At 44.6% G+C, this 16,023-nt stretch overlaps 1 protein-coding gene across 1 annotated transcript in view; it reads right to left on the bottom strand.

Moving 5' to 3' along the window:
- Nucleotides 1–16,023, bottom strand: part of LOC115472489 (cadherin-related family member 4-like) — a 252,344-nt gene that overhangs the window by 195,192 nt on the left and 41,129 nt on the right. The window contains 2 exon segments of the mRNA XM_030206781.1: nt 3,454–3,613; nt 10,057–10,247. Of these exon segments, the coding sequence (XP_030062641.1) occupies nt 3,454–3,613; nt 10,057–10,247 (351 nt within the window).

Here is a 16,023-nt window from a genome sequence, read left to right as displayed (position 1 = left end):
ATGAATCACAGTCAGGATTTCGATCCAACCATAGCACTGAAACAGTGCTAACCACTCTCATAACCAAATTTAAACAACTAATTGGAACTGGAAACAATGTGCTACTCCTACAATTCAATATGTCCAGCGCGTTCGACATGGTCAGCCACCAAATACTCTTGAACATTCTAGACTACTTCGGGATCGGAGGAAACGTACTAAGATGGTTTAAAGGCTTCTTAACAGCAAGAACTTATCAAGTGATTTCAAACTCAAAAATGTCAACACCATGGAAACCTGAATGTGGAGTACCACAAGGATCACCGCTATCACCAACCCTTTTTAACTTAAGGATGACACCTTTAGCCAAATCGCTATCCAACCAAGGACTCAACCCGTACATCTATGCAGACGATGTCACGATATACATCCCGTTCAAACAAGACATAACCGAAATCACAAATGAAATCACACACAGCCTCCAAATAATGAACTCATGGGCGGACGCATTCCAGCTAAAGCTAAACGCAGAAAAAACACAATGTCTCATCCTGTCCTCACAATACAACACAAACAAACCCAATACCATAAACACCCCAGACTACACCCTTCCGGTCTCAGACAGCCTGAAAATTCTTGGAGTCACAATTGACCAAAATCTCACATTCGAAGATCATGCGAAAAATACAGCAAAGAAAATGTTCTACTCAATGTGGAAACTTAAAAGAATTAAACCTTTTTTCCCCAAGGGAAGTATTCCGCAGCCTAGTATAATCAATGGTGCTAAGTCATCTAGACTACTGCAATGCCATCTATGCCGGATGCAAAGAACAAATCATCAAGAAGCTTCAAACCGCTCAAAACACAGCAGCCAGACTCATGTTTGGGAAAGCGAAATACGAAAGCGCCAAACCCCTAAGAGAAAAAACTACACTGGCTCCCACTAAAAGAACGAATTGCATTCAAAGTTTGCACCCTGGTCCACAAAATCATTCACGGGAAAGCTCCGGCCTATATGTCAGACCTTATAGACTTACCTATTAGGAACGCAAAAAGATCATCACACACATTCCTCAATCTCCATTATTCTAACTGTAAAGGGCTAAAATATAAATCCACATATACGACCAGTTTCTCATACATCAGAATGCAGCTATGGAATGCACTACCGAAGGCCATAAAAACAACGCAAGACATACCTGTCTTCCAAAGGCCACTGAAAACATATCTTTTCAAGAAGGCATACCATAAACATCCATCTTAAATACGATATAATAACGCCATACACGATCTATACAAAACCAAACTCTTATCACATGACTGAACAACCCCTTTGATATTAATGATCAAGCAAAACCACTTTAAACCTTATGTTGAATAGGGTCTCTCTATAGTTGATGACCTAATGTATGTTACAATCCAATTTATTACTCAGGAACCTTCATGCAATACCATAAATTATTCTTCTTTACCATGTATGTATGAACATAGTATATATATATACCATGATCTGTTCCATATACGTTATGTTCCATGTATGTTATGTATGTATGCACCTTAATGCAATACCATTTGTAACTGTTACCCGGAAATGGCAACCGTCATAACGGCAAATGTATGTATGCACCTTAACGCAATACCACTTGTAATTATGTTACCCGGAAATGGCTACCACCATTACGGCAAATGTAAGCCACATTGAGCCTGCAAATTGGTGGGAAAATGTGGGATACAAATGCTACAAATAAATAAATAAATTAAATAAATACTGTACATATGTTTATCAGATGTCAAGCTTCTTTGGGTCACAACGGTTAAGTGCACGCTCTGGTTAACTGCATGCATTTCTTTGGTTCCAGACCCTTGCACTTAAGCGGATTGCACTGTATTTCCGAATGGTGTGGAGCTAGTTACAGTAATCAAGAGATGATAGTATCAGCGAATGTACCAACCGTTCATATTGACTGATTTCAAAGCATTTCAGAATGTTGAGGAGCTTTCTCATTAGGAAAAAACATTTTTGGCCAAGGTGTTAACTTGTGCCTCCAGGGAAAGAGCGCAGTCAGTTTGAATGCCTAGGAGTTTAATGGTAGGAGAAAGAGTAAAGTCCACTTGATTGATGGTAATTAACTTGGGGGTTTGCTCTGGCTTTGAGTTAAAACATAAAAATTTGGGGGTTTTTTCATATTCCGTTTTAACTTATGAGCATGCATCCATTTTTCTAATAAGTTGATACATTAATGGGTCCCAGACACGTCAATTCTGAGAACTGATTGGATGGGGGTTATCACTGAGATGTCATCGGCGTAGATGTAGTGGAGAAAGCCATTTCTGTTTAACTATGAACTTAAGGATCGGAGAAAAACATTGAATAGTACCGAAGAATGCGGGGAACCCTGTGGAACATCTGTTTCTACAGTTTTGGGATGTCTGTATTCACTTTGACCCAATACGATCTACCATCCAAGAAGCCTCTGAACCAATAGGAATATAACATTTTGTTTATAGATTGTAAACCACTTAGGGGTAAATACGCAGCCGGCAGCAGTCAGCATTTATTGGCTGCTGCCAGTAATAACCCTGGATGTTCAATGCCGGCACCAGCATTGAATAACTGGGCATATGTGGCCGGCTAACACTAATGGAGTTAACTACAATTTTTAACACTTAACTACATAAGGTTAACCGTATAAAGATAGGACTGCGTTTTATATAATCATATTTATACGGTTTAATATCGCCACTTAACCATATAAATTATTTATTATTATTATTTATTGCATTTGTACCCCACATTTTCCCACCTATTTGCAGGCTCAATGTGGCTTACAGAGTGTTGTTATGACAAAGCCATGACAGAATAATGGATACAATTAAAAGTATGCAGAAAAAGGATGTGGAATTAGAGAGGGTGGTGTTAGGTAGGATACATTGGGAGGTGAATTTGTGTCTAAGGTTTGTTCTTGTAGATTTTATTGAAGAGATGTGTCTTCAGAGATTTGCGGAAGTTACTTGGGTTGTCTACGGTTTTTAGGGCTGGGGGTAACCTGTTCCATATCTGTGTACTTCTGAAGGAGAAGGTAGAGGCGTATGCCTGCTTATATTTAATTCCTTTGCAACTAGGGAAATTCAGGTTGAGGAATTTGCGGGCTGATCTCTTGGCGTTTCTGGGTGGTAGGTCCACAAGGTTGGCCATGTACAGTGGGGCATCTGCGTTGATGATCTTGTGTACGATCGTGGACTCTGCCCCTGGACTGCACATAATTTAGCCAGTTTCGACTTAGGTGTTAAATGCAAATATTCAGCAGTGATATCCGCTGTTATCTAGGCAAGCGATTTAAACAGTCAAGAGCCTCTCCTGGCCCTTTAAATCACTTTGAACATCGATCCTTTAGATATTTCTCATTTAGCAATATATCCAATAAAGACGATACTTGATTTTTGATACTGTAGTGTCCTCCCTTCACTCCTTACCAATGCTTGCAAACTTCTCTTCACACTGGGGCTCCTCAGAAGGCGTCACTTGAACGAAGAGTTGCCCAATAAGTTCTGTTTCATTGCATGTTACTTTTAAGATGAGCTGGTACTGATTCACAACTTCAGTATCAAAGGCAGCAGTACTACTGAGTGTTATCTATAAACAGAATAAATAAAGGTAATGTGATGCCAAAGGCAATAAGAAGACAACATATAGGAACAGAGATTACTATAACCTTAGTGAATATAGTGGTTTTTGCTATAGTCCTACCATTTTCAGTTTTATGTATGTGATTTTGTCAGGGCCGCCAAAAGACACAGTCAGGCCTGGGGCAGGACCGGACTGCCGCACTGCACCCCCCCCACCCACCCACCTGCGCCGCCCCCCAAAACTCGGGCCCCCTTACCTTTCTGTCTCTGACTGCTGCTCCCTTGGTCTGTCCTCTCCTGCTCCCGTGTGCCTGGATTCGGGACCCAGATGATTTCATTAACGTGATATCACGTTTACAATCATCCGGGTCCTGGGCGGCACATGGGAGCAGGAGAGGGCAGACCCAGAAGCAGGCAGGCAGGAAGAAACTTGCCACTACCAGGCCCAGGCCCCCCCTTGGAGGCTGGGCCTAGGGAATTTTACCCCCCCCCCCCCCCCCCCGATGGCCGTGAATTTTGTATATCGCCTACTTATAAGTGGGGTATAAGTAAAGAAATTATAAACCATAATTAATCAAACCACAAATATCTGAAGAAATAATATATTGCCCATAAAATCTGGAAATATTCCAAATAGCCTGATAATGTTGAATAAAACCACTCTTTAAAAAGAGGAAGAGTACTTTTTAACATATGAGTTGGACAGACATCTAGGTCACAATGAGGGGCATAATCGAAAGGGACGGCCAAGTTTTCCTGGGGACGTCCTCGCAGGACGGCTCCAGCAAGGGGCGGGGAAACCCGTATTATCGAATACGGTCAGGGACGCCCAAATCAGCAAATTTAGGTCGACCTTAGAGATGGTCGTCCCCAGGACTTGGTCGTTTGTGATTTTCAGCGATAATGGAAAGCAAGGATGCCCATCTCAGAAACGACCAAATCCAAGCCAAGTGGGAGGAGCCAGCATTCATAGTGCACTGGTCCCCCTGACATGCCAGGACACCAACCGGGCACCCTAGGGGGCACTGCAGTGGACTTCACAAATTGCTCCCAGGTACTTAGCTCCCTTACCTTTAGCCAGATGCACTAACTGAATGGAAAAAGCTCTTCCCGTACCGATCCCTTAGCGATTCGGAAAGGAATGGGCATGCATGAAGGAAATTGCATGCAAATGAGCTGCTTGCTGTTAGCTCATTTGCACACGATTTTCTTCCTAAGGAGGGGAAGCCACTGCAGAGCAGCCAAGCATTATGCGTGTGTCACGTCTGTGGCCGTGACCACCCTCAGCCTTACCTTCTTTCTGGGGGTCAGCAGCTCTGCTGGCTTCTGTCTGTGTTTGGGTTAGTCTTGTCTCTGTCCTGGTGTGCTGGCTGCTTCCAGCATGAACCTGATTGCTTCACTAGATCTCACCTGTGTGGGCTATGTCTCTCTGGGGAGCCAGCATCTAAGATGGCTGCCACCGGCTCTGTGCCAGCTTCCAAGATGGCTCCTGCTTGTCTTTCCTGTGGGCTCACTTCCTATGTGTGTCAAGCCTCTCTTTGGGGTCAGTGTACTTCCTGCTTCTGTCCTACTGCTGGTGACTCATCAGTGAGAGCCTTCATAAGGAAGTGCGGTGCTCGCAGTCAGTGCCTTTGCATGAAGTGTTGCTCTTAGGCCAGGTCAGGTTAGTAAGTGTCTGCTGCACTACTGCTTAGCCTCTCTCTGGGTTCCAGCCCAGCTTCTTTCTGTGTCTGTTGTCTTTCTGTGGGGGGTCTTCCCTGCCTCTGTTCCTGGCTTATCCTGTGTTTGGGGTGAAGCCTCTGTTCCTGGCTTACTCTGTGTTTGGGGTGAAGCCTCTGTCCGTGTTTGTTCTCTGTCTGCATGTGAAGCCTCAGCCTTTGTGAGTTCCCACTTGGTGTGTGGAGTGGCTGTGGCTTCAGACCCTTGGCTTGATATTCCTGGTTTACTCTGTTTGCTCTGCTGCCGGCCCAAGACCCTTGGCCTGTTCTTCCTGGTTTACTCTGTTCGCTCTGTTGCCTATCCTGAACCCTGCTTGTATATCCTGAGTGTATGTCCTGAATCCTGCCTTGCCTAGTCTGTGTGCTTACCCTGCTTGTATTTCCTGTGTGTATATCCTGAATCCTGTCTCTGTCTAGCTAGTGTTTATTGCCAGGGCATGGTCCCTGTTTCCTGCTGCTTCCTAGCTAGTGGGTTTACCCGCTGGGTATTCCCTGATCCCCAGTCTGCCTTGCTGGCATGTTGCCCTAGTCTTTGCTCCTGCTAGCCTTCGTATGTCTTGTCTCCTTGGTCTGCCTTCTGGTTCTTGCTAGTGGCGGTGCAGCAGCTCCCTGTCTGAGTTTAGTTCCTAGTCTAGTCTCCCTCGTGTTTCCTAGACCCAGGGTGGGTCCTCTGGTTCTCCAGTTCCGGCCCTGTCCTACAAGTCCTGCTGGCCACCTGCACGCTAGAGCTCAACTCTAGCGGAACGGTGGCCAAGCGCAGGTGAAGCAGATCCTGTCCTGCCGGTTCCAGTTGCCTACTTCCGATCCCGAGTTCCAGTCCTGTTCTTCCGTATGTCCGGTTCCAAGATGGTCTTGCCTGCCTCTGCCGCTCCTTGGCAGGGGCCCAAGGGCTCACGATTCCCAGTGGCCTCGAGAATGCGACAGCGTGGCTGCTCTCCGCATGCCAAAGATGGCTTCTTACATGCGGACAAGCTGCGTGTATAATAGCCGTCTACAATCTTATAAAAACACAAGTCCAGGTGAAAACGTCCAAGTGCTCTTCAGGGATGTCTTCTTTTTTTTTTTTTTTTTTTTTGACTATGGGTGAAGGACATCCTTCACTATGCCTCCGTCCCTGCGACCGCAGTTGAGGACGTCCAAAATGTGGATGTTTCTGTGAGAAGGATGTCCATGCCTTTGCCATGCCTCTGACATCCCCTTTATTTGTTTGGATTTTAGATCACAAGTAGCAGCAGTGGGATTTGAACAGGCCATCTCTGGATTGCAAGTCCAGTGCTCTATCCACTAGGCCACTCCTCCACTCCACTCCCTTTAAATTTGGCCGTCCCTGTGGGGGGAGGGCAGTTCAGGACATCCAAAATGTTTGAAAGAAGGATGTCCATGCCTTCGCTATGCCTCTGCTGACACACACATACCCCCCCCCCCCCCCCCCCCCCCAGGGATCTGCATACTGCTGCAATGGACCTGAGTATGACATTTCAGGCTGGCAAAAAAGTTTTTAAAGTTGTTTTTTTCAGGATGGGAGGGGGTTAGTGACCACTGGGGGAGTCAGGGGAGGTCATCTCCGATTCTCTCCAGTGGCCATCTGGTCAGTTCGAGCACTTTTTTGAGGCTTGGTCGTAAGAAAAAATGGACCAAGTAAAGTTGCCCAAGTGCTCCTCAGGGACAACTTTATTTTTTCCATTATCGCTCGAGGACGCCCATCTGTTAAGCATTCCCCAGTCCCACCTTCGCTACGCCTCTGACATGCCCCCGGGAACTTTGGTCATCCCCGCGACAGGAAGCAGTTGGGTACGCCCAAAATTGGCTTTCAATTATGCCAATTTGGGCGACCCTGAGAGAAGGACGCCCATCTCCCGATTTGTGTTGAAAGATGGGCACCCTTCTGTTTCGAAAATAAGCCTGAATGAGACTTTGAGAACTTAGGCCACCTTTCATCAAGATGCACTAGCGGCTGACGTGTGGTAAAGCCAGCAAAGCTTGTTCACTTTTAATGGGCTTTGTTGGCATTACTGCACCAGAAGCAAAGGGGGCCTTTGTCAGCAATGCCATTACTTCCTCAGACTGTAACAAAGAAAATTCTTTCCCAAAGTGGTTATCAGGTATTGCAGAATCCACTTCAGTAACTAACATATCTGCCCCATGTTTCATCCATAATACGTAAAAAGACAGGTGAGCCTTGGTAGATAGAGAGCACAGACTGACCAGAACCTGAGAGTTCTGGGGAGTTGGAAGTTCAACTCAAAACTCTGCAGAAAGCAGGGTTTAGGCAATATAACAGCACTGAAACCGTGGTTACATCTATCCTATGTGATCTGCACTCAGTTCTTGACAGGGGCGAAGTTTGTTCAGTAGTGTCTCTCAATCGCTCCACAGCCTTTGATTTTGTAGACCAGTCTCCTTTCGCGCCTCTATTGGAATTGCAGGTTCAGTGCTCACCTGGTTTTCTTCTTTTCTTAGTGGTCGTTCATTTGTTCTTAAGTCCTTTTCCATCACTTCTGAATCATATTGTCACGGTTGTGCCCCGGTCCCTGGCTCGCAGTCACCTTGGTCCCCGGGGTTTAGACCTGGGGAATGCTGCGAATTGATGGTTTACTGTTTCCCGTGTTCCAGAAGATAAGCTGGTCCGGTCCAGATCTTCCAGCTCTCCAGATTGTTTTGGGAGTTTTTTGGAACCAAGCAGCACCCATACCTGGTGAACTCCCTTGTGACCGGCCTTTATTAACCACCTGGTAAGGTTCCTAGTTGCCTTGCAACAGTGTTCTTCAGAGGCGTTCCTTTGGTGTGAGTTGTTGCAGTGCACTACTTTTTGGTGACTTTTACTCTGCTTGTTCTCTGGACTATTCTTCTGCCTGCCGCCTGCCCAGACCCGGATTATTATTGGACTATTCTTCTGCCTGCCGCCTGCCTAGACCCGGATTGTTTCTGGATTATTCGTTTGCCTGCTGTTTTCCTGGAACCCCATAGTGTTTCTAGTGTTACCTGTTTGTCAGCCTGCTGCTGTGTCCTGCAGTCCTGCCTCCCTGTCCTGTCCGGTAAGTCCTGCCGGCCACCTGCAGCCAGAAGCTCGACTCCAGGTGAAGGGTGGCTAGTGTAGGCGAAGGCTGGCTCCGATCCACTGTGTTCCAGTTCTGGTCTGCCCTGTCTTGTGTTTGAGTGATTCTCCTGCCGCTGCCGTTCCTCGGCAGTGGCCCAAGGGCTCACACACCTAGTTCCTGCTCTTGAATACGTGACACATATCCTCTCACTTGTGGTGTTCCCCAGGGTTTTATTCTTTCCTCTCTTCTTTTTAACATTTTCCTTAGTCCCCTGGTGACCCTTGTCAAACATTTTTTATTGAACAAAGAAATAAAGATACAATCAACAGACAAACACTCAGTTTCTTCAGTAATTTTTCAAACATTGCCATCCCATTCACTTAGCTTCCCTCCCTCCCGCCCATCCTAGTATGTTAAGAGAAAAGGGTCCAAGAAAGAAATATAGACCAATCAAAAAGCACTGACTTGGGCTTAGATACAATAGCAATTAGGTCCCTCCTTCCGCCATTCCCACGAATACTGATCAGGAGCAATATCCCATAAGAAATTAATGGACATGACCGAATCTGAGGAAAGAACAATAGCAATTCCCCCTGTATAGGGAGCAGCAACTAATGGGTCCTCAGTGAACTGGAACCAATTACTTAAGAACAATGTGAGATATATGTTACTGAGAGAGCTGGGTTCTTAAACTCTCCCAACTAAACGACTATTAGTCCCATGTGCATTTGAGACAAATAATAAGGCTATCTACCAACACCTCCCCTCCAATAAAAAAAACCACAGCAGAAATAAGGTGGCGGCAAGGAGATCCTCCCTCCCAGCAAGAGAAAAGGACTAGAAAGAATTAAGAATGAGGCTATGTGCCCCATGGGGTAACAACTGAATATAAACCTCCCAAATGATCAGAAACAGCTTTTTACGCCACAGACTAGATCTGGCGTGTCTCTGCTCCAACAACATTAACATGTAATCGATTACAAAACAATGGGGATGAAAGCAAAGCAAATTCCAAATGACCAACGCAAACAAGGAGTAAGAGCGTCCAAAAATTTTATTTGCAAGGGGTAAACAACGATTACACCAGGCCCAAAAGGAAGACACCTCCGAAGCAGTCCAAACACTGAGTATAACTTTTTTTCCCAATACCCCCACCTTTCGCATCAATAAATCAATGATCCTGGTGAGGTATGTTAAATATCTCATATGTATCTAAAAAAAAAGTCCAGCTGAGGAGGTGAGTCAGGGCATGGGTGTGAGTCAAAGTGGCGGATCCACATCTAAAATATGCACGCGAACTGAAAAAGGAGGCGTAGAAATGGGATGGTCTTGGGCGTAATGTGGGTGTTTCTAAAATTAACACATGCTATACAATACCGGGGATACATGCCTAATTTAGGTGCGTACATTTGTACCACGTTTCAGTTGCTGCAAGTGGCCACACCTAAAGTTAGGCACGATTTCCAGGCGTAGGCACTATTCTATAAACCACACCTAACTTTAAGCCTGGCTTATAGAATAGTGTTTTTTCAGCATCTATTTTTTTGGCACCATATATAAAATCTAGCTCTGTGTACAAGTTTAGATAATTAGGGGGTTAATGACACTCATGACCCATCAAAGCAGTCCAACAATCTTCTCACGTAGACACTGAACATATGTGATCCATCAGCATATCTTCGAGTTGTTTTTACCTGAATGCTGAATGAATCCGGTTCACCTTTAACTATAGGCTCATTGAAGAAGTTAGTTGTTGGATTTGAACGGTCAATGATTGCAGTAGGATTGGGATCAGTGCAGCTCTGAAGATGAAACATGTAGACAGATGATCCTGGGGGGGCATTCTCAGAAATACTGGCATTCGTGGGGAGACCTTCAAGTTTTGCTGTAATAAGAAAATTAGTATTTTCAGTACTGCAGAACTTAGCCAGTTAAAACATTTTATTATTTTTTGGCAATTGTATGATAGGAATGCTCATGCTTGTTACAGTCTGTTACTCTATTACTGTCTCGTGGCTCCATGAGACTCAAGGATGGAAGGGAAAACTGTGCATAGGGTGACTGACTATACACCCATTCTGCACCTGAACTAGCTTGCTACACGCACTGTAACTTAGATCAGTTACTTATCTCTTGCTTATACGATGAACTTGCCTTGAGTTTAACTAACCATCAAATTATTCCAACTGATTATGTACCACACATCTTGTTCCCATCATATAGCTGCTCTTGGTCCCTCAGCTACATGGCAGAAAATCTGTGTTAGTTGAATGTTCTAATGCATGCTTATTAGGTGCATCATTAGTATTATGCAAATGTTGTATTATATCTCTGGTATTTGAATTCCAGTCTTTTTAAATGTGTATAATTTGGGTACTGTTTCACGGTAGTTCTATTATTAGGTTTCAACTTACTGTTTTCAAGTTTACCTCATTTATTGCATTTATGTTTATTCTTGGTTGTTTATTCTTGGTTATGCTGTTAACAAAATTGTAAGTTTGATGTTACCTGCTGTACACCGCCTTGGGTGAATCTCTTCATAAAGGCGGTTAATAAATCCCAATAAATAAGTAGAAACAATAATTTAAAAAAATATGCAGAAACTGAGGAGAATAAAAGTGGAATTGCTTAACAAACGTTTCTGTTCTGTGTTCACAAGTGAGGGGCCAATAGTAGGAACACTGAAAACAAATAGAAATAGATTGGAAGTAAGGCAGACCTCAAACAGTTTCCAGATGACTGTGTTTATGAGAAGCTAGCTGAACTCAAAGTAGATAAAACAATGGGGCTGGATGGTTATACATCACAGTATATTGATGGAACTTAGGGAAATTCTGGCCTGGCAGCTCCATTGTCTGACCTTTTCGATGCTTCTTTAGAGTTGGTTACGTGCAGATTCTTCGCTCAAAAGCTGAAGTAGGAGCAGGCTTGAAACTACAAGCCTAATCTCAGTATTAACGAAATTCATGGAAATACTGCTAATGCAGGGACTGACAGATTTTCTGGAATCCAGTGGATTACAGGATTTGAGGCAGAATGGTTTCACAAGAGGTAGAATGTCAGACAAATCTGATCAATTTCTTTGACCGTGTAATCAAAGTGTAGGATCAGATGCATGTACTTAGATTTCAGCAAAACCGTTTACATAGTTCCACGTAGGCAGCTTGTAAATAAACCAATCACCCTTGGTAGTGTCCCTAAAATGAATGACTGGGTCAGAAACTGGTTGGGTGGGAGGTGACAAAGGTCCTTGTCCTAGCTCTTTTCGACATTTTGTAAGTGATATTGCAGAGGGTCTGTTAGGCAAGATTTACCTCTCTGCAGATGATACCCAATATGGAACAGGGTAGACACCCTGGAAGATGTGGATAACATGAAAAAAGTTATTATGAAGGTTAAGAATAGTCTGAAGGATGGCAGTTAAGATTTAATCCTAAAAAAATGCAGGGCCATACATTTGGATTTTAAAATCTCAAGGGAGCAGTACAGTAAAGGGGCCCTTTTACTAAGCTGTGGTAAAAGGGGGCCTGTGCTAGTGTCAGCGCATGTGCCTGGTTACCTACCGCTGGTTATGTTCCGGTGCTACAAAAATCAAAAACATTCCTGCAGTGCCGGAAATGGCATGCGCTGGGGTGGGAATGACCTCCGGGCTCTTGTGGTAGTTCCGGATTGGCATGCACCAACCCATTAGTAAAAAGGCCCCTAAAGAATAGCAGGACCGAGAGGAAATCATATCCAGTGATTTTAAGATGGCAAAGGCCAGAGTGATAGTGCCTCTGGGGGTTACGTCCTGTATTCCACTACTTCCTTTTGTCACCTCCACCCTCTAGTTTAAATGCCTAGAAACATATTGTCTGAATTTCTCATCCTCTTTCCTGTCACAGAAAAGTGAAAGCCATCTTTACAGTATAGCCTTTTGTTTTTTTCATATATTGCCCCATCCTCCCATGTATCAAAAATCTTCGTGATGACCCCAGGCTGTGAGCCACTTATTGAATTTCTCTTTATTATATAGTCTTGCTTCTCTCTTTCACTAGGTCGGTAGGACTTCAGAAAAAGGTACAGGTTGTACCAAAGACTTTAGCCCCTAGCTTCTGGAAAGCTGTGCTATCTGTGCTGTTGTTGGCCCAGGTTCTAAGGAGTACAGCGTTAGACTCCGTCATCTCATCGCTGATGGCACTATATGGTCGTTATTGCTGCTAGCTGAGAATCCTGGAAGGCATTGCACTTTGTGGAGTCCCATGGTCTGTGTTCAAGTTAATGCAGAAAAACATTTCTGTCTTGTGATTTGGGGATGAATTTTGCATGGAGTACCTTCTTTGGCTCCTCCATGATTCTTATTTTATGAGCATCAAAATGCTCTAGTGTAGCAAAAATAATTATGTAGAGGCATGACTGGGAGAGTGGAAGCCTCTGTGTCACAGATCATAATCTGTGACTCATCTGTTCTTGGGTTGATTTATTATCTGTGGTAATGGCATAAGTGCATAAGTAATGCCACACTGGGAAGGACCAAGGGTCCATCGAGCCCAACATCCTGTCCACGACAGCGGCCAATCCAGGTCAAGGGCACCTGGCAAGTTTCCCAAACGTACAAACATTCTATACATGTTATTCCTGGAATTGTGGATTTTTCCCAAGTCCATTTAGAAGTGGTTTATGGACTTGTCCTTTAGGAAACCGTCTAACCCCTTTTTAAACTCTGCTAAGCTAACCGCCTTCACCACGTTCTCCGGCAACAAATTCCAGAGTTTAATTACGCGTTGGGTGAAGAAACATTTTCTCCAATTTGTTTTAAATTTACTACACTGTAGTTTCATTGCATGCCCCCTAGTCCTAGTATTTTTGGAAAGCGTGAACAGACGCTTCACATCCACCTGTTCCATTCCAGTCATTATTTTACATACCTCTATCATGTCTCCCCTCAGCTGTCTCTTCTCCAAGCTGAAAAGCCCTAGCCTCTTTAGTCTTTCTTCATAGGGAAGTCGTCCCATCCCCGCTATCATTTTAGTTGCCCTTCGCTGCACCTTTTCCAATTCTACTATATCTTTCTTGAGATGCGGTGACCAGAATTGAACACAATACTGAAGTTGCGGTTGCACCATGGAGCAATATAACGGCATTATGACATCCTCACACCTGTTTTCCATACCTTTCCTAATATTACCCAACATTCTATTCGCTTTCCTAGCCGAAGCAGCACACTGAGCAGAAGGTTTCAGTGTATTATTGACAACGACACCCAGATCCCGTTCTTGGTCCGTAACTCCTAACGTGGAACCTTGCTTGACGTAGCTATAATTCGGGGGGGGGGGGGGGGGGTTCCCACATGCATCACCTTGCACTTGCGGTGGTAAATTGGTTGGGAACTGTGTAGTCTAGAAAGCTCTTTTAATTAGATCCAATTCCAATTTGAGTTTGTTGAGTTCCTCTTTCATAGCAGTCAGTTGAAGACAGATTGGGCTAACTTTAAGGTCCCAATATTCAGTCCACGGGAGATAGCCGGGCTGTCTCCCGCTGTCAGCGCAAAACCCGGATATTCAATGCTGGTCCATTTCTGGTGACCAGCACTGAATGTCCAGTTTAACTTTGGCTGGTCCAATTTTAACCGGCCACATTGATATTCAGCGCTGGCCACTTAAAGTGATACTGGCCAAAGTTATTCCACCTATTGTGGCAGCCAAATATCGCCGCCAAACTTCACTGGTCTCATTTTAAAAATCGGTGGATAGCCGGTTATATCGCACTGAATATCGCTGAATAGCCACTTAAGTGCTGTTTTAGTGGTCATTTTCTTTTGAGTATCAGGTGGCAAGGTTGCAAATGGTCTACCTTAGCATTAATGAGCCAATTGATTAGAATGAGTATCAACAGGTGTACTATAAGGAATACCAATCAGCAAGATTATCTGAATGTGACTCCACATCGTACAAAATTCTGCAGTCAAACTACTCACAGGAACCAAAACATTTGATCATGTTACCCCCTCTTCTCCGTGAAGAACAGTGTTTCCCTGTATCCCACAGAATCTCTTTCAGATTGCTATCATTGGTACATAATATTTACCACACTGGAGTCCTGCCTTATCTATTGCATTTCCTTACTCCCTACTTCTCACCTAAGCACGTTGCTCCTCCCAGAACATCTTTCCATTCCCGTTGGCTTGATTACATCCATACCTGAATCGTTAGTGTATCTGGCCCTTGTAAGGACTCCACCACCAGGAGACTCTTGGAAAAGTCTCCTGCACCGGGAGACTCTTGTCCCTCAGCCCTTTAGCTGAGCTGTGTGCTGTAATCCACTGCTAAAGAGCACACGGCAATCCACAAGGTCAGATCATTATACTTTATTGTAATCCCTTTGTGTCAACTGCTCCTCCAAAGGTAGTTCCCACCACAGCATTTCTCAAGAAGCAAAGCAGTTCAACCGCATAGTATTAAAAAAAACCCAAAAGGTTCCAAAATCTCAGCAGTTCATATAAAGCAGTTATGCAAAGCAATTCTTCAAACAAAGTAGCTCAAAAAGGGCGCAAACTCCCAGCAGTTTATGTATAGCAGTTATGCAAAGTAATTCTCCAAACACGGTAGCTCCAGAAAGGGTTCAAACCAGTGGTGTGCTGGTAAATGTTTAACAACAGGCTCTCTCTCTGGTCCACCTCTGTGCCCCCCCCCCCCCCCAAATTGCAGAGCTGGCTATAGTCGGGAAATGAGCCTGGGGGGGGGGGGGCAATGCATTATTCCAGGAAAAAAAATTAAATGATCCCAGGTTATTTTTTTTTTTTTTTGTACCCCGCACTTTTCCACTCATGGCAGGCTCAATGCGGCTTACATGGAGCAATGGAGGGTTAAGTGACTTGCCCAGAGTCACAAGGAGCTCCCTGTGCCAGGAATCGAACTCACTTCCTCAGTTCCCCAGGACCAAAGTCCACCACCCTAACCACTAGGCCACTCCTCCAATCTAATTCATGTTTAAAGTGGGATAAAATGCCATAAATAGTAAATAAATATAAACTTTTAATGTTGAGCACCTGATTCTCAATGTGGACATATTCCAAACACTATAATGAAAATAAAATTATTTTTTTTCTACCTGTTGTCTGGTGACTTTGTTTTTCTGATCATGCTGGCCCAGTATCGGATTCTACTGCTATCTGTCCTCTTAACTCCATTTCCAGGGCTTCCTTTCCATTTATTTTTTTACTTTCCGCCTTTCTTCTTCATTTCTTGCCCTACATCCATCCGTAAGTAAAAGCTGGGTCCTCCGCAGACTTGACTGTCCAGTGGATCCAGCTTCTGCCTATTTTCTTCATCCATGTGGACTTTTTCTCCTGTCTTCCTTTTCCCTCATCTCATCTCCTTCCTCACGCTTCCCTCCCCTCCACCCATGTCCAGCATTTCTTCTTTCTCCCTTCCCTCTCCTCCATCCATGTCCAGCAACCCTCCTCTCCCCTGCCCTCCCCTCCATCCACCCACCCATGTCCAGCAACCCTCCTCTCCCCCTGCCCTCCCCTCCATCCACCCGTCCAGCAACCCTCCTCTCCCCTCCCCTCCATCCACCCATGTCCAGCAACCCTCCTCTCCCCCCTGCCATCCCCTCCATCCACCCATGTCCAGCAACTCTCCTCTCCCCTGCCCTCCCCTCCATCCACCCATGTCCAGCAA

The sequence above is a fragment of the Microcaecilia unicolor genome, chromosome 6 (genome assembly GCF_901765095.1).
Source record: "Microcaecilia unicolor chromosome 6, aMicUni1.1, whole genome shotgun sequence".
Lineage (NCBI taxonomy): Eukaryota > Metazoa > Chordata > Amphibia > Gymnophiona > Siphonopidae > Microcaecilia > Microcaecilia unicolor.
The sequence above is the reverse complement of the archived record's forward strand: the minus strand, read 5'-3'. Positions and strand labels throughout refer to the sequence as shown.